This window comes from Megascapheus bottae, chromosome 6, assembly GCF_031878675.1.
Source record: "Megascapheus bottae isolate mThoBot1 chromosome 6, mThoBot2.hap1, whole genome shotgun sequence".
Taxonomy (NCBI): domain Eukaryota; kingdom Metazoa; phylum Chordata; class Mammalia; order Rodentia; family Geomyidae; genus Megascapheus; species Megascapheus bottae.
The window spans coordinates 76,752,065-76,771,246 of NC_143514.1; the positions used below are offsets into that span (position 1 = coordinate 76,752,065).

At 55.6% G+C, this 19,182-nt stretch overlaps 1 protein-coding gene across 2 annotated transcripts in view; it reads left to right on the forward strand.

The window, feature by feature from the left end:
- Nucleotides 1-2,833: 2,833 nt before the first annotated feature.
- Nucleotides 2,834-19,182, forward strand: part of Dhrs3 (dehydrogenase/reductase 3) — a 28,327-nt gene continuing 11,978 nt past the window's right edge. Inside the window, exon 1 of one of the 2 annotated variants that reach the window (XR_016536011.1) lies at nt 2,834-3,837. Coding sequence is in view for 1 of the 2 variants with exons in the window: in XM_090335785.1 (XP_090191911.1) it covers nt 3,643-3,837 (195 nt within the window). In the remaining variant the exon portion in view is untranslated. The remainder of the gene's footprint in view (nt 3,838-19,182) is intronic. The other variant, XM_090335785.1, reaches the window with a different exon arrangement.

Sequence of the window (19,182 nt, forward strand, 5' to 3'; positions counted from 1 at the left end):
AAAACCTGAAGTGGCACTGTGGCTCAGGTGGAAGAGTGCTAGTCTTGAGCTGAAAAGCTTAGGGACAGTGCCCAGGCCAAGTTCAAGCCCCACAACCGACAAAACAACAAAAACAATTAATGTTCTGGAAATGGAAGTTTTTTATTTTAGTCAGCTTTCTGTTGATGTAACAAAATAGTTGAAGCAAGTAATTTATGAAGAGAAAGGGTTCATTTTAGCCTGCAGTTCTGGATGTTTCAGTCCAAGATAGTGTTGGACTCTGAGCACCAAAACACAAAGCAAAGTGTTTGTCTCATGAGCCAGGAAGAGGAAAAGAAAAGTCTGAGGCTGGAACTAGCCAGGACAAACATAAAGGATACCTTGATACCTTGTCTCAAAAGAAAAGGGAAGAGTGCTTGCCTAGCACACAGAAGCACTTGGTTCAACCCCCAGTATTTGGGGTTCAGGAAGGGAGGAGTGAAATGGACCCCAGTCACTAGCCAGAGCAGCTAGCCCACCTGGCTGTACAGAGCCAGCTGTCTTGGCAGTCTACCTCTAACCCTAAGGCTGGCTGCATCCACTCACCAAGGACTGGAAAGTGGCTCAGCCACCAGGCTCCAGCTGGCCCTGCCAGGCCTGTCCTCACACCTCCCTGGCTGTGCTGCTCTGGGCAGGGCTGGGTTATGGAAAAAGTTAGTCCTGCAGGCTCCAACACACCTCACCCACCAAGTCCACAAAGGCTCCTTTCACATCCTCAGGGGCAAATTAAAAAAAAAAAAAAAAAAAAAACAACTGAGATTCTCCACCCAGGCCTGGGAGGTGAAATCCCAAACTTTGTCCTTGGGAGTTGGATTGCTCATCTCCTGCCCCCTTAAAGAAACAGAGAGGAAGGTACCATGGAGAAAGCCAGGGGGAGGGAGGGCGTTCCTTGCAATTCTCACTGAAACCAGGCCACAAGGACTCTCAAGGGTGGGCCTGGGCCTGCTGAGCTGTGCCCCTCCAGCCCCAGTTGACTTGGGTGGAGAAAAGAAACAGAGACAGCTCTTTTCTGGGGAAATGATTCTGGGGCAAGGCCGAGACACACAGCCAGGGCTACAGAACCCACATCCTGAGGACAGACCCCTGGACCTATCCATTCCTTTTGGGATCTCTCAGTGCCAGACCACTTGTTTGGCATCTGAGCAATTGCTGGTCGGAGAACACACTCTCCTCGTGTAAGGCTCTGGATGCCTCTATGTGTCTGTGTGAGGTCCTCAGCCATAAAATAGAGGGGGGAGGGGTATGCTTGGCGTTTTAACCTCCCAGGGGAGAAACTAGTTAGGGACTCTTCTAAAGGTTGGGGCACCTGGAGGCGCAGTACCCCACCACGACCACTAGGCGGCCTCGAGGATAAGAGATGAGTAAAGATAGCATTCAAGGGGACCATCACACCCTCAAACCCCCCCGCACATTCACAGGCCCGAGGCCTGGCTCTGTCAGGCTGAGATTTCTGTCCCGTTTGGTGGGGAGGGTCTGTCACTGTGATGGAGTCCTACTGCGTTGGCCACGTCCTGGAGGAGGACAATGATCCGCCCATGTGTCTCCCTACCTGCCAGAACAGAGCCCAGGGGGAAGAAGGGTACATTTGTGGCGGACCCCCACTTCCCGGCCACCTGCAAGGTGGGTGGAGGGCCCACCTCGCCCTCTCTCTTTTTGCTTTGCCTTCCTCTTTGCTTTTCCAGTCGGTGGCGCTGATGGAGGGGCCCAGAAGGAAGATCCTCACCTGTGGGAACCCAGCCGCTCAGCAGGTGAGCAAGCCATCCTCGGCCCCGCCCCGTCCGCCGAGCCCCGCCACGCCACGCCCCCTAATCTGCATATCTCGCCCCCCCACACTACCCGGGTTCACACCACCCACTCCTGAGCACCCAGGCCTGCTGGATCCGTCTCGGGTGCTGAGTGAGGCCCACGGCTCGCAGTCTGAACACGTCTGGGGCTGGAAAGGGGTGCACCAAATTCCTGAGCAGAACCCCAGGCTCCCGCCCATAGGTGTTCGGAGGGGGCCAGCCCTTCCCGGTGACTCACGCCCAGCCCCGGGCCGGCTGGGGGTGCAAACGCTCGCACCGGTCCTGCTGGCTGGAGAGCCGTCCGCCGGGCTGCTGGCGGCCCAGAAGCCGCCTGGCTCAGCTGCGGCGGTGTTTACTGCCTTCTGGCAGCAGTGTCCGGGCTCCGCTCGCCCCCTCCGCGGCAAGCCTTGCTGTCCTCCCTCGCTCCCAGGAGTGGGGGGACGTGGATGGGGCAAAGGGGAGCCGGACCCCTAAAAGTGGGGGGACGTGCATGGGACCTGGGGGCAAAGGTGGGGTCTGCGGGGAGGCTTGCGCGTGTGCGCGAGCGGGGGCTGTGGCCAAGTGACCTGGAATAAACCCTAGGCGACCCGGTCGGTTCCCGGCGTGCTCGCGTCCCCCCGCCGCGCCCCCGGGCCAGTTCCTGGCAAGCAGGGGTGGTCACCTGGCCCGGGCTGGAAAGAATGTCTCCGGCAGGGAGTCGGCTTCAGCGTGCTCGGGTTCCAGCTGCCGGCCCGCAGGGACACCAGCCACAAGTCCCGGCTTGCCGCGAGCGAGCGAGCGCGGGTGGCGGCGGGCCCGGGCGCGCGCCCAGGCGCGCGGCCCGCGACGGCGCGGCGGGGGGGAGGAGGGAGGAGAGGGGAGGAGGCTGCAGCCACTCAGACACACGGGAGGAAAGCCTCCCAACAACTTTAACTGTCAATCAGACTTAATGGGGTATTAAAAAATGGGGGGAGGGCGGGGAGGGGAGGAGGGAGGGAGGAGGGCAGGAGAGGGAGGGGAGGGGGGAGGGGAAGGGAGGGAGGAAGGGGGAGGGTGCCCGCTTGCTGCGCGCCGCAGCTGCCCGGGGAGCGGAGGATTGTGGCGGCCGCAGACCCAGGCGTCCGCTCCACGCGTGCTGCGCCCCGGGACCCTCTCCAAGTTGGAAAGGGCGGATCGCAGGCAGTAGATGCTAAAAGGGCGAGAGACGGAGGGGAGCCGGGATCGAGCGGCAACTCCCAGCGAGGGGCTGGCGGAGAGAGCCGGGAGGAGGAGGAGGGGAGCCGGGAGAGCGGGCGCGCGCGTTCCGAACCGGCCCGGGACCCCGGCACCCCGGACCCCGGGACCCCCGCGTCCCTGGCCCGCGCCGCCGACCCGCAGCTCGCGTCTAAGCCCTTTGCTGAGCCCGGGGGTCGCCACGCGCCCTCGGGAGCCCTTCGCGGGCTGAACTCGGGAGCGCCAAGCACTTTCATCCCCTACTTTGTTGTTTTGTTTTGTGTTGTTTTCCCCACCCGGAGAGCCGGGGTGGGTGGGGTGGCGGAGGAAGAAGCTCCACTTCCCAGTCGGCGCTTTTATTTTTTTTTTCTCTGCCTTGCACTTTGGACCCACGGGCGCGCGTGGTTGGAGCCTTTTTCCCCCCTTCCTCCCCAGCCTGAACTCTGCTCGTCCGGTAAACATTACCTGAGCGTCCCCCGCCGCGACGCGACTGCCCGGACAAGAAACTTCTTGTTCGAATCCCCACCCTCTCCGCCCGGATCTCCAGCCCGGCGCTTCGGGTTTATCTTCCCCGCTCCCGGAGGGCTCCGCTCCGGTGCCATCGCCGCCCCGCGCCTGCCCCTGCCCGGCCCCGCGCCGCGCGGGGAGGATGGTGTGGCGACGGCTGGGCGCGCTGGTGGCCTTCCCCTTGCAGCTGATCTACCTGGTGGCCAAGGCGGCCGTGGGATCGCTGCTGCCCGCCAGGCTGCGGGACCTGTCTCGGGAGAACGTGCTCATCACCGGCGGTGGGCGAGGCATCGGGCGCCAGCTAGCTCGCGAGTTCGCAGAGCGCGGCGCTAGAAAGGTACGGGGTCGGGGGTGGCGGGGGGGTGGGGGGGATGGCGGCACCGGGACAGCCGGGGGTCAAGGGGACCCGTCCTCCCTGCCTCGCGGGGTCGCCCAGGCTGCTAGGAAGGTGTGGGGAGCCCCGATCCCTGCGCCCCGCCCCGCTTCACCTTCTCTTCGCCCGCCGCCCGGGCTGCCGGCGGGGCGCGCGCGCCCCTGGGCAGAGCCGGGAGCCGCCTGCCAGCCGCGCTCGCTGTTTTCCTTGGCAACCGGCTTCGCGGCCCCCGACCGGCTGCGGCTCTGAGGACACTGGAAACGGGGTGCCGCTTTGGGGTTCGCGGGGTGAGGAGGGGGGCTCGCACGGTCTAGCCTGGCCTGAGAGCGCGAGGAGCCCAGGTGTTTGGAAATGAGGGGGAGGAAGGACTAGGACAGCCAGCAACTGATAAGGAACCCCTCACCCCTACCGACGCGCGTGTGTGCGTGTGTGTGTGTGTGAGTGAGTGTGTGCATGCACAAGCCTGTACTGGGGCTTGAGCTCACCGCTCTGCCTCATGCCCTCGCTTAGCTTTTTCTTGCCAGGCTGGTGCTCTACCACTTGAGCCACAGCTTCGCTTCTGGCTTTTGGGTGGTTCATTGGAGATTAAGGTCTCCCTGGCTTTCCCGGCTGGCCTGGCTTTCAACTGTAGTCCTCAAATCTCAGCCTCCAGGGTAGCTAGGATTACAGGCGAGATCTCCACAGCTCGTCCTTCACTTAAAAAAAAAAAAATGATGCCGACCTTGCTTGGTGAAGAGTTTGGAGAGCTGGTGCAGAGGGTGGGGAGAATAGGGAGGGTGCCCCCCCCCCCTCGCTGTCACCCAGCTCCCAATTCAGGCAGGACTGACTCACCCAGTGACAGGGCAATTGAAAGAGGGATTTGAGGCCAGCAGGCTGGGCTGGCTGGGTGAAGAGGAAGAGTGAAAACAGAGAATTAGTTTGAAATTTAAACTGTGGTGAAGGAAGGGTGGGGGGGGGGGTTGGGGGGATTGTTGAAAGGACCAGCCAAGCCAGCTGATCTGATGTGGAGCCACATACCTCTGGGATTAAGTAAATATGTACTGTTGAAAACCAAACCTGCGTGTCTTTCCAGGTTGCTTTTGTTGTGTTAAATACTGCCCTGAGATTTACAATTCCTTCGGGGTGGCTGGGACTGAGCGTGAACTTTGGAGTTTGAACTATATCAGCCAAAGCGGATGGCTGTTAACTCTTCCCTCGCTGGCCTGAGGGCCACACTGGGCGAAGTGTGGGGGGGGGGGGCTCAGCTGTCCTGGACTCCCTCGGCTCCTTGGGTGGTTTGGGACAGCTGTTTGACCTTGCAGTTGGAAGGGGAGTTGGAAAATGTTTTTAACCCTTGGACATAATGAGGGACGGGAAGAAACTTAGTCTCTCTTGATCTCTAGCACTTTCTCCATGGAAGGGTTCCAAAGCCCTTGGGGCGGGGGGGACCTGGAAGGGGGGTTCCTTGTGGACAGGATTGTTGGGGATAGCTGCGTGTGGTTCCTGAGCTGTCTGAATCTCTTGGAAACTTTCTTCTGAATCTTCCATTTGGCTCGGATCCTGAGATTTTTTTCTCTGTTCTTATGACTGGCTCAAGTAGGCTTACCAGAGGGCTGAGCCAATCTGGAAAAACTTGACTGACTGTTAACAATCCTGAGTTGATGACACGGGTGTGTATATGTGTGCGTGTGTGTGTGTGTGTGTGTGTGTGTGTGTGTGTGTGTGTAAAACAGTACAGTTTTGGCCTGAGACCCCAGGCCCCACGAGACTTGGGAGAGGCACCCTCTTCCAGAGCAATTAGAAATATGCTTTAAATTGATGGCTAAGTCTCCCCCCACCTACACCTCCCCCAAAAAAGGATCCACAGGGGCTTAAAAACTTCCACAGACACCAAAAGGATGATCACCAGGGTTCCCTGCACCTCATAAGTCTCTAGCCAATTACAGGAGCCTTTCACTTTTTGTCACTGTGGGAGGATTCAAACCCAAGTCCTGATCTACATGGGCTAGTTCCAGGACTTGGACACTGGGAGTTTCTACTCCTCCCCCCACTTCCAGGCCAGCTTGGAGTGTTTTGGAGTCCCTGTGGGCTTGAAGACAAAAGGCCAAATGTTAGGTAACTGAGTGCCTTGGGTCAGGTGTGAAGAGTGGGCTAGAGGGGGTCCTGGAGTATGAGGTGAGACCAGGGTCCCTGCAGCCTGAAGTGGTATGAGGTGTGTGGGGGGGGGATGTGGAATCACAAGGCTCCCCTCCCTTTGCCCCCCCCACTCACATACACCATGGAAGTTAGAGGCTGGGTCTGAGCACCCACTCACCCCCACCCCCCGATTTGGGGGGATTGGATCTGGAGAGGAAAACCTCAAAAAGGAGGACTATTTGAATCTCAGAGACTCAGGAGAGGCTGATAGCCCAGTTTCCCCTAAGGTCCTTGAGTTAAATGACACTTGGCACTATTCATAGCAGGCAACATGGCTGGCCCCCAAATAAGAGACACACCTACAGCCAGAATTCCAGAGGTACTCGCATGCAACTTGGTGGTGAAGGACACAAGGAGAGTGACATTTCAGATCTCCCAAGGAAAGCTAGAGTACCAGAACTGGTTAGCAAGCAGATGGTTTGTGGGAAACATATTCACTCATTCATCCCTTCATACACTGGATACATGTACTTCACACCTACTGTGTGCTTGTGTGCCTACTGTGTGCTACGTTGTTCTAACCATAGAAAACTGGTGTTCCTGAGAGAGACAGGCATGATAAGTGAGATAAACAAAATAATGGATTGGATTACAGTGACATGCTAAGGAAAAGGCAAACAGGGCAAGGGGGATAGACATGGGAAGGACTCAAATTCTAGGGAGTGACAGCTAAGGTCACTTTGAGAAGGGGACACTGAGGAAAAGTCTGAATGAACAGATAGCATGACAGGAAGGGAGTGGGTAGCGCTCTGGACAGAGGAAGGAACCAGGGCTTCCAGGAAAGATGGCGCCTTCATATTTGGGGACCTCAGCACAGCCATGGGGTGGAGCAGTGGGTGGCAGTGAAGTCAGGGCTATGGACCCCTCAGATCCACAGTCAGCTTTGCCTTTGACCCTGAGTGAAGCTGGAAGCCCTGGAGGTTTACTGTTTAGTTGGTTTACCTTGGTTCAGGTTGTACCAGTGTTGGGCCCTGGAACTCAGGGTCTGAGTGCTCTCCCTTAGCTTTTCTCTCAAGGCTGGTGCTATACCATTTGAGTCATGGCTGTGCTTTCATTTTTTTTTGCTGAAAGTTGGAGATAAGAATCCCTCAGAAGGCTGGGAGTTTGGTCTAGTGGTAGAGTGCTTGCCTAGCATCCACGAAGACCTGGGTTCAATTTTTTTGGTACCACATACATAGGAAAGCTGGAAGTGGTGCAGTGGCTCAAGTGGTAGAGCTCTACCCTTGAGAAAACCTAAGGACAGTGCTTTAGGTCCTGAGTTCAAGCCCCAGGACTGGCAATAAATAAACACTACCAAGGCATAGGAACTATTAAAGAAGATTCTGGAAGGTTACACAGGCCCACTGGGAGCTGGGCCCCCTTTCCTGGCCTTTCAGCTTTCCATAGAAGCTGCACTTTAAGCAGGCAGGGCACAGATTCTTGCCTGGTAGTGGTTGCATGCTGGTGGCGTCCTAGGTCCCTTCCACCCATCACATTCTATGCCTCAGCTGAGGGTCCTTGCAAGAGGATCACTAGTGGGACAGCGACCCGGACAGAAGAAGCCAGGGGCATCAGAGGGAGGATGCCAGAATCACTCTACCATGCACCAGTGGCTCACACCTATAATCCTAGCTACTCAGGAGGCTGAGATCTGAGGATCCACGTTCAGACAGCCCAAGCAGAAGTCCACAAAAGTTTGTCCAATGAACCAGTGAAGGGGGAGCTACTGGAGATGCGGTTCAAACAGAAGACCTCCAGCCATGGATGTGAGGGTTTGAGTTCAAGCCCACCTGTTGGCAACTGTAAAACACTGTAGGGCATCGAGTCTCTGGATGTCATTGGAATCCTTCAGCCATGATGTCCTGCCTTTATCCCGGCTCTGGGGGTCCAGGGAGCGGGAGGGAAAGCAGAGGTGCAAGTGTCCACCTTTCAGCCTGAGCTGATTCAATCCTGCCTTGAGTTCTTCTGAGTTTTAAGGATACAGAGAGCGTGGCCACTGCATGACCATGGTTGTGTGTGTGTGTGTGCATGTGTGTGCGTGTACATGTGCGTGTGTGCACGCACACACATGCATGTGTGTCGTATGTATTGGTGTGTGCGTACGTGTGTGTATATATGTACACGTGTGTGCCTATATGTACATGAGTGTGTGTGTGGTCTGTCAGTGTGCACAACTGCTGGTGGTTGTGACTGGTTTCGTACACACTGGGATTCCAGATGGGGCCGGGGCAGCATTCACAGTGATTGTGGCAACTATGACTTTGTCCCCCTGCGTGGCCACACGGAATGTCTTCTCGCTCGCTGCTCTGCCCACTCTGAGCCTGCTCAGAAGCATGTGCCACCTATGGCCCATTTCTAAGGTGCAAGTACTGTCGGGCTGCTTTGCTGGAGACCAACTTCGAACCTGGGATTCCAAACCTCAAAACCAGGGCTTGTCGTTCCAAGCAAGGGCAGAAAAGTTCTAGAGACTCAATCACCAATTCACCAGCAAAATGCCAGACTAGAGCCATGGTTTAAGTGGTAGAGGTCAGCCATGAGCAAGCAGAAGGAGCAAGCCTTAAGGCCCTGAGATCCAGAGCACCCACCGTGACCAAGCAAGCCAAGCAAGTGCAAGGACCCGAGTTCAATCCTTAGTACCAGAGGAAGAAAAGACAAATAACAGTCCGGAAGACAAAAAAAAAAAAAAAACACAGGGCTCTCCAAACGGGAAAGATAATCTATGCCTAGCCCAGCCTGCCTCAGCCAGGGTTACAGAGAGGTCAAGAGAAAAGCTGTTAAATCTGGAAGGAGTTTGATGGGATGCAGGCAGGGGCAGCTTTACCTCTACTTTGACACCATCTTTTCTTTTACTGCAGCAGGAACCGTATTTTCATAGAATCAATGGGTTGCTAGCCAAAGGATCTAGGCAAGCCCTCAGCTACCCAGGATTATTTTAAAGACCCAGCAGGCTGGCCACGCTAGGAAATAGCCCCGTAGAGCATCTTTCCTGAGCAACCAGACCAGCTCCATGAAACCTGAAGGGCCTGGATTCTCAAGACATCACCTGGGCGTCAACTGTGCACTTGGATTGCACAGGAAGGAAGAGATCATGGTGCATGACTGGAAATCTTGGGAGGCTTCTCGTAGGAGGAGATTACTCAGAAGCCTTAAAGTCTTATCTTGAAGTCTTCTGCTGGCTAGAGGAAAGAAGGAATGCTGGCTAGGAGAAGGAGTACATAAGCATTTTCAAGGGGTTCTCACAGGCTTAAACCATCCCCCTAAAACCCATCTAAGGCCCTGGAGAGGCCGCTCAGGGGGAGAGCTCTTTCTTAGTATGTGCAAGGCCTTGGGCTACATCCCTCGGGCAACAAAAATCTAACAACAACAACAAAAACACCCAAACCAAAGGGAACCATCACCCAAGTCCTTCAGATGGAAACACTGTTTCTGAAATGTGGCTTTTGCTGTGTGGGTACAGGACTTGAACTCAACGCCTCAGCTCTTTCACTCAAGGCTAGAGCTCTACCACTTGAGCCACACTTCCACTTCCAGCTGGTCAACTGGAGATAAGAGTCTTACAGACTTTCCCGCTCGGGCTGGCTTTGAACCGAGATCCTTGGATCTCAACCTCTTGAATGAGCTAGGATTGCAGGTGAGAGGCCTGCGTGCAGGGCCCAGCTTCTGAAGTGTGGTGTGGCTCTGAGCCGCCTGTGCCATGACTGTTCAAGGACAGGGCTGGAAAACCCTGAGATGTGTGTTTGTACAAGCTGGATCATGGTGCCTTCTGAGGGAGCCCATCTCCAGAAGTGGGCCAGCCTCACTTCCGTGTGGTAGCTTAGGGTTCCCTGCAGATTTTTATGTGTGTTGGGGGTAGGGCTGGGGATATCATACCTCCAGAGAAGGGACAAATGAGGCTTGAAGATGGCAATCCTTAAGTACTCTGTGTCCATCCCTCCCCTCTCCTGCTTGACCCCCTACTTGGAGCGCATGGCTAGGACACCCCCTGCTGAGCTTGTGTCTTTGCCCTGCAGGCCAGGGGCCCCTCCCACCCAGGTGCAGGGAACCCCCAGGTCCTATGTACCCTCCACCAGGCTCTCCTGCCCAGAGGTCCAGACACGTCTCCAAGGAGATCCACCAGAGTGGACTGAAGGCCTCTGCCACCTCTCCCAGCCCTGGAGCACGATCAGTGGGGCCACTGCCGCCCTACCCCCAACCTCTCCCCCCCTTCCTCCACCTCCTCGCTGTCTCTGCTCTGTACTTTTGTCTATTGGGCCAGGAGTAAAAGGCAAAGCATCTGCAGGCCTGGACTGCAGACTCACCTGGAACCATAGAAGCCCTTAGCTGTGAGCAGCCCCTCCCCACCTCTGTCAGGGGCTTTGAACTCGGAGCCTGGACACTGTCCCTGAGCTCTTTTACTCGAGGCTGGCTAGCACACTACCACTTTGACCCACAGTGCCCTTCCAGTTTTCTGGTGATTAATTGGAGATAGAGTCTCACAGTGATCCTTAGAACTCGGCCTCCTGAGTGGCTAGGATTCTAGAGATGAGCCACCGGCCCCAGCACCTCTGTGGACCTTTCTAGAAGTCTGTGGGAGGCCTCGGAGCCTGGCCATCTTCTCCTGTGCACAGGCCCCCACTCTGTTGTGAGGACCGGTGACCAGAGGCCAGCAAGGTGCCTGCGTTCCACCCCCGTGGCTGCTGAGTGCCCCTTCCCACAGCATACCACTTCCTCCATATGGGGCCTGGATCATTTTTTGCCTCCACATCCAAGTGGCTCCACTGGCAGAGGCTTGGCTCTGAGGAGACTGGTTGGCGGTTACCATGGCAACCCGGCACGCTTTGCAGGTAGTTATTGATACTTTTGCTCTTCCAAGACTGAAGAGGGCAGGAGCTTCTCATGTAGCTTTGGCCCCTGGCCCAGTATCCTGTACACAGTTGGCACTCAATAAGTGATTGGGGTCTGCATGAATGCCCAAAACACCCTTCGCAGCTCATGAGAACCAGCATTATCTAAGCACCTACTCCATGCCAAGGACCCTTTGAGGGGCTTGACATGTGGCAAGAACATAAAATCCCACAGGGCTGGACCCATGACCCCAGGGCCTGTGCTTCCTGCCAGAGGAGATTGAAGAGACCTCACAACAGTCCTAGCAGCCAGGGTGTCTCGCTGCCTCACACAACAGCAACTCCAGCCTGCCTGTGGTATGAACTCTGGGACCACAAGGGTCCAAGTCGGGCTAACACCAAGCCTTGACACTGGCTCTCACCACCACCACCCCGCTTCCTTCTCCTTATCCTCCCCCAACTTCCCTCCCACCTTGCTCCTTAGCAGACTCCTCTGCCTCTCACTCTTCCCAGTGAAGCTGGCTGTGCCCATGGGTCTCCAGTTTGCTGCCCCAGCAAGGGGAGAGCCAGCCATCTAGTACCTCCTAATGGGAAGACAGCATGGAGCTTTCCGTCACCCCAAAGACACTTCCAGAAGACCCAGGCAACCCTCCAGTTCAGTCCTGAAGACCTTATTGGGTTATTTACTGACCTCAGCAGCCAAAAGGATGGATTGGACTTTAAAAGGTTGAACAAAAATACATTGCCGGCAAAGTGGTTATCAGCAGAACTTCCTTTGAAGACTTCCAGAAGATTTAAGGGCACCATGGCCAGAACAGAAAAGAAGGCCAATCATAGTCCTGTGGCCGGCGGCCCTCTCTGGCAGGCCCTGGTAAACAGGCAGGCCAGGCTGATGCTTCAGCATCGCTGTAGTGGTAGGTGGGCATCTCCCAGTCCTCTTAAAGCTCCCATGGCCAGCACACCATGGTCTCTCTGTGGGTCCATGGCCAGTCACCATGGGGCACCCGGCCAGCGTGACCACAGAGGGCAGCCCGACTTTCATGTGGGCATCGGGCCTGCCAGACTGCTGGCCCCGCCCCGGGCTCCACCCCCAATCCTCGGGTCTCAGTCCACAGAGCCAGGCCTGCCCTGGGAGAGGCGGCAGCAGGGCCGAGACACAGGTTCAGGATGGGATGAGGCTCTGGGACACCCCCGGGACTGCTAGATGCCAGAGGTGTCTTCGGGGAGAGGAGATGCACATGTGTGTGTGGTTTCCTTTTGTGCACACACAGGGCAGGAGGCAGCTGGGAGCCCAGGAGTGAGATACTGTTAATCTAACAAAACACTAAGCTGCTCTGAGCAGAGCAGCGTGCGCGGGGCAGGACCTGAAACGGCTCCCATTTCCTTTCTTGCTTAGACCAATGTTCTCCATTTCATTTTTTGGTGTTTTTTTTTTCATAATTTTTATCAGTGTGCAGTGATTTACAAAGGGGTCTTTGTAGTGACATGTGTCCACGCAGGGGCCTGGTGAGTCCAGATCAACCTCCCCTCCCCACTGAAAACAATCCATTCTATTTTCAGACATGCAAATAAACCGCTGGGCCACATGCACCCTCCTTCTCCCTCCCCTCTCTCTGCTGCTCCCCTCCCCGCTTCCCCCCCCCTGCCCCCGTTGATCAGCATTCATTGAGCCTTTTTATGCCATCTGCATGTACAGTGTCACAATCTATTTCAGCATTATTTGCCCTCCATCATTTCCACTCCATTCCCTTCCTCTCATCTTCCTGAATAACCCCATTGTTAGAAGCATGCTGTGTGTGCACATACATAAACAGACACACTGGCATGTAGTGACACATGCGTCCTATTTAGATACAGGTGAAGATGTGCAGGTGCGTGCAGGCTCATCAACGTGTGTGCTCTTTTGGTGTGTGCTCTTCTACGTAAGAGTGGAGACATGTTTGGCTTTTCTGAGTTTAGCTTGTCTCTGTCCTCAGCATGACATGCTCCAGTTCCATCCATTCTTCTGTAAGGGGCAGGATTTGGCTTTTCTTCAGGGCTGTGTGATATTTCCTCCTTCTCCACTTTTCCATCTGTTCTTGGCCCGCTCTGCTGATCCTGTCATCCGGCTCTTGTGAATGGTGTTGTGGGATCCACAGCACACAGGTGCCTTTCTTGGATGGTCACTCACTCTTCTTCTGAAATGTGCCCAGTAGCGCTGTGGCCAGGTCGTAAGGTAGATCTGTGTATGCATGGGTGTGCCTGCACGTGCACCATTACTAGAGCTTGAACTCGGGGGCCTCAGCTGTCCTCTAGTACTGGCCTTTCACTACGCCAATTGGAGGTAAGAGTCTCACTGCTTTGTCTGTGCAGGCTCACTTCCTCAGATCTCAGCCCCCGCTCCCCCCCCCTTGGTGGCTAGGATTGCAGATTTGAGCTATTTCCAATTCCGGAGGCGTTCCCTTTGGATCTCCTTCGTGGTTGCACTAATTTATATTTCCACTCACAGTGTCTGAGAGTTCCTCTCCCCTTTCCCTCGCCCATTTTATAGATAAGAAAACTGGTTCCCAGATTTTAAATACATGCCTGAGGCCACTCAGCACTGACAGTCTCCGGATTGAGTGCTGGCTTTCTGGCCTTGCCATGTCTAGGCTAGGGTCTAAGGTGAGACTCAAGCAGTCAGGGACAGCATGAATGAACTTGGACAAGAGCAACTGAGAAAGGTTGATTTGTGTCGGGAACACAGGATAAGTCTGGCACAGCCAGAACAATGGCGTAGGACATGAAAGATGAGGGGAGTAAGCTGGAGCTTGAGTAGACCTCCTGGGACTGCAGGTGGAATCTAGACTGGACTCCCAGCCAGTGAAAGGTCACTACAAGGGTACCGAACCAGCCCTGGTTAGCAGAAACAGGGTGGGGCCTCCCAATGGAATTCTCCAATCAAGAGAGTGAAGGTCACTTTCTGCAAAGCTGGTACTAAGGAAAAGCCCCTCCCAGCCTGGCCTGGCCTGCAGGATGTGCTGACTGAGCCACTTCCTGTTGTAAAGCCTTACTTCCTGAGTCCTCCCATCCCCCACTCCCAACCCTCCAAGCCCAGGTCCTGGGTCTGACAGCTTGACGCCAGTCAACCGTGACAGCTGACCTTCCTGGTGACAGCGATTAAACCGAGTCCTAACTCCTGGCCTGGCGGGGACTTAAGCTACCTTGGCACAGCTTGCCACTCTCTCAGTCCATAAATGAGACTTCATTTATGGATGGCTTTTCTGGGACTCAGCTGTCAGGGCATGGTCCTGCACATGCAGCTTCCCAACCATTGCTGGGATAGGCAGAGGATGCTGAAAGGCAGATGATGCTGTATTAGAAGTGTATCTCCTCAAAAAAAAAAAAAAATACAACAAACAAATTAAAAAAACAAAACAAAAACCAGCTGAATTCTCCCCTCTACAGTCTGTGCTCAGTCCTACCCAGCCACAAGCCAACTGTGCTGCTCTGGTGATTTCCTCTTCCGGACTGCCCCTGCCTGTCTCTTAAATGTCTGCAGGCCCTCCTCCTCTGACGCCCCCGTGTGCCTCACGGTGAGATAACTGGCGTTTAGAAATGGCAGAACAAAGCCAGGTGTGGTGGTACATGCTTCTGGTCCCAGCACTCGGGATGCTGAGGCAGGAAGATCATGAATTCCAGGATAACCTAGGCTAGCCAGTAAGACTCGGTCTCAGAAGAACAGGAGAGATAACAGGGGAAAAGGAGAGAGGGACACAGACAGACAGACAGACAGACAGACAGACAGAAGACATACCTAGAGTTAGGGATGTCCACAGCATGACTGGGGAGCCTGGTGAGATCTCCAGCAGAGTGTGCCCCAAATGTCTGAGCCAAAAATAACAAGACAAAAACAAAACATGGGACAAGGTACCAATTGACTGACGCCTATAACCAGAGCTGAGATCTCGAGGATCATAGTTCAAGGCCAGTCCAGACAGAAGAGTTCCCTGGACTCCATCTCCAGCATGACCAGCAGTAAAAAAGCTGGGCTGAAGGCAGGACTTGAGCGGTAGAGCACCATCCAAGCATTAACAAGCAAGCAAGCTGAACTCAATGTGAGATCCTGAGTTCAAACTTGAGCACTGCCAAAACAGGGGAGCCTTTGAGGGTTTCGAGGTGAGGAGGCCGTGGACCTCCCTGCAGTCCCGGGTGGTACCCATGGCAGAGTGTAGACTTTGCCCCCAGATCTCCTACTCTCCACCCTGGCTTGTGCTGTCCTCCAGGCCTGGGGCTGTCTAGGGCACGGCTCACCCAGCATGCACAAAGGCCCTGGGTTTCATCCCAGCCCCCCCTGTTGATCCTGGTTGCACTCCAGTTAGAATGGGTTATTAATGTGAGGGGAAAGTGGTTATTTCATTCATTCCTAACACTTGTTGCCCCCTCAGCCAGGTCTGGGTTCCTGGGGTGATGGGATCCCCTGACATTCTCACCAGTGTGGTCTCAAATGATGGCAGTCTTTGTACAGACAACTTCACAGGGCGTGAGAGGGAGTGATACATATTGCCTCCCTGCATTCCAGGGGTGCTGGTGGCAGTTCTGGGGTGACCTTGGGGCTCCCTACCTCTCCCCGTACATCACAAGTCAGGAGTAATGGTGGGGGTCCACTAAGGAAGTCTGGGGGGGAGCCTCACTGGCCCAGCCTCTCACAGCAAGCTCAGAGGTCAAGCATGGGGAACAGAAAGCCTCCTGGGGTTCCCTGAGCTGTTCTGAATTCCCCAGCCCCAGCATCAGGTTTCTCACCCAGCCTTGCCACCCCAGGACATTTCTGTACACGTTTGGTCTTCCCCATGGAAGCCCAGAGAGGCCAAGTGACTCATCTGAGAGTTGCCCAGTGAATAATCAGAATAAGCAGCTCCCGAGCCCACTCCTTAGAGCCCCCACCCGCTGCTTTCCATGTGGCCCAGGCCAGGCCCAGAGCAGGGGATCCAGGCCAGAGTGGCTCTGAGTCTCCCTGGAATAAAGTGGCTGGGGGGAGGAGGGGAGTCACTCCAGCTTTGGCATCTCACCCCCATCTTCAGCTGACCCAGCAGGGAGGCCCCAGGGGAGGCAGAGGCTGGAGTCCCCCCCGGCAGAGAGGCCAACCACAGCGGGTGGAAGCTGCCTGCACCAGGCACTCTGAGGAGGAGATGGGTCTTTCTGCTGGGCCCGTGCCCACAGTCAGGCAGGAGAGAGGAGGGAGGCAGATGGTCACAGGTTAGCTAGCAGGCTGTCCGGGTGCACAGCCCCCCCCTTCCACTGCTGGCACGGATCTGGGCACCCCTCTCCCTCTTAGCACTGCCCATTCAGGCATGGTACTCCTAGCTCACTCCCACCCCTCCCCTAGCTGCCCCTTCCCACCCCCCAGTCCCCTCTGTTGCCCCAGGATCTCAGAGTCACTCATTCCTCCCAGCTCCCTGCTCCACCTCCTACCCTTTTCCTGCCAAGGGGAATCCTGGGACCCCTGTCCTCCCCACCCCAGCCCCCTTTCAGGAGGAGCGCTGCCAGGCCCCGCTAAGCTCCACGTTGGCCACATGGCCACCCCTGGGTCATAGGAGCCGCCAGCCTCGTGCTCACCCCACGTGGAGCCAGCTGGGCCTGGCTGGACCCGCTGCTCTGTTATTGGAAAGTGCTGGCTGCCAGCTAGGCGGGCATCTGGCCTGGCGCCCTCTTCCTGCAAATTAGCCTGGCCCCTGGGTGGCCTCTCCTGACCTCCCTGTCCCTGGCAGTCACCCCGGGCTCTGGGGCTCAAAGGCCCCTGGGGCATTCAAGTCCTGATCCTCCTCATCCCAGATACCCAGGATGGCCCTGGAGAGAAAGGCGCAGGCTCAGCCCAGCCACCACAGCTCAGGGACAGCCATCATGGCTTGGGCACGGCCACCACAGGCCCTGGCAGGCACAGTGGGCCACATGTGGCTGAATCTCCCTTGCCCAGCATATGGAGTCCGGCAGTCAGAACTTGCCCCATAACCCATGCCATCAGCTCCCGGCCTTGCTCCAAGTAGAAGTTAGAGTCCCACGGTGGTGTGGTGTCACTGGTGTTGTGTCATACCAGTAACACACTGGTGTCACACTGGTATCTGGCTGGCCTCCAGTTCACACAGCTCACTCCCTCCCGCCCCCATCCAAGACCTTTCTTACTTAAGCTGAAGACCTTTCTTTTTGCCAAATCAGGTCATGCCTACAGATTTCTGCCCACGTTAGAACTTGGCAGTACATTCTGTGGGTCACAGATCACCCCATTGTGCACATTGGTGAGGACTAAATTCAAGTATCAAGGGCAAAGACCAAGGAACATTGATGTGGCATGCCAGCCTGCCCATGGCAGACCCCGGGTGCCCCTGGCCCAGACACTCCGCCAGCCACCTGCCCCGCCAAGTGTTGACTTGCTGAGGTCCTGAAAGAGGCCCCAGGGGGCCTTGTCAACTCAGACCTTTTGGGGTTGGCATAGAGATACCTGAGGCTGCCCATGAACAAAACCCAGCTATTGTTGTTATTATTATTAAGAAATTGTTATTATTGTTGTTAAATACACAAAGACACACCCACACATACATACACATACACACTATGTGTGCGCACGCATGCTACTTCCCACCCAGCAAGAACATAATTGTCAGGTGACAGCTATTGAGACTATGCCCTACCTCTCCTGGACACAGACTAATGAGAACCGTGGACACTCAAGGCCTGGAGCATGTGGCTGTGATAATGGGACCTCAGGGGCAAAGGTGGCCAGGGTTTCAAGTCTGGGTAGGAGATGGCTCAAGGTGTGCCTCCTCCCCATAAATCCACTCAGAAGGTTGACTTGAGAATCAGCAGGGCCTGGGGGCTGGTTGGCTGTGCTCAGGTGATGGGCCTGTACTGAGATGGACAGGGCTATAGGGACGACATGGGAGAGGGCTCTGACACTGCCCTGCTGGATGCCACAGCTCCATTTCTGGTTTTCTAGCAGTTCATTGGAGATAAGAGTCTCACGGACTTTAGTGCCCAGGCTGGCTTTGAACCGCAATCCTCAGATCTCAGCCTCCTGAGTTGCTAGGATTGCAGGAGTGAGCTACTGAGCCTAGCTTGTTAGTATTCTTGAGTCACAGTCTTTGTATAAGGGTAAAAGGCTAACTAACGGGCTAAGTAAAGTCTGAATACTCCACACATGACTCTAAGGCTGTGTGTGTGTGTGTGTGTGTGTGTGTGTGTGTGTGTGTGTGTGTGTGTAGTATGGAAGGAGAAAACACATTTGTGAGCCAGGTGTGGTGGCTCATGCTTGTAATCCTAGCTACTAAAGAGGCTTAGCTCTGAGGATTGCGGTTCAGAGCCAGTCTGTGAGCTTCTTATCTCCAATTAACTGCTAGAAAACCAGAAATGGAGCTGTGGTTCAAGAAGTAGGGTGGCAACCTTGAGCTGAAGAGCTCAGAGACAACACCCAGGCCTAGAGTTCAAGCCCCATGACCGATCAAAAAAAGAAAGCACATCTGTGTCTTAGCATGACAGATATTAGCTGCTGCAGTCTCGTAGAGGGGATGGAAGGAGACACCAGAGGGTTCAGGACATGGAGACATTTCCACCGGGTTCTGCAGGATGCCTAGAAGTCAGCCCTTCGCATTTCACACAGAGAAGTGCAAACAGGCATTCCACCTTATGGACAGTAAGAGGCCTGCAGGAGTGCAGCCAGGGGACACAGGGACACCCAGGGGTGGCCCCGCCCAGCAGAGTCACTGTGAGTAAGTAATCCGCTGACAGCATGATCTACCGGGAAGCTTTCACTGCTTCCAGCTCCTTTGGACTTATTCCCTCTCATACAGGCAGACATCAAGAACCAAAGGCAGGGCCACTCAAGCTGAGGCCTCCCTCTACCACCTGTCACAGGAGAAGGAAGGACAGAGGCTGACCTTGGCCCCAGTGGGGACAGCAGGCCAGGGGGTATCCAGCCAGCTGACTCTCTGAGCTCTGCCCCGCACTCCTGCACGCCTCGCTCACCCTCTATGGCACTGGGTACCATGCTTGGTCTGTCAGCTGCCAGGGTCTCCACAGGGCCTGCTAGGTGGGCCTATAGCATCCTAGCCAGGGACTCTATTCCCAGGGAGGGAGGGGTACAGCAGGGGGAGCCAGTGGGTGGAGCTGCTCCTCCCAGCAGGGCCCGGGCCCTCCGTGCCATCCATCACCACAGAAACAGCATGTCCCACCAGTGTTCCAGGGCCTGTGAAACAGCCCACCAGAGACACAGACAAGCACACCCAGACTCACAGACACAGATCCACTCCGAGAAACACAGGGACTTGCACACCTTCACAGAAACACACTCACACTATGGAAACAGACAGACAAATTGGCTACC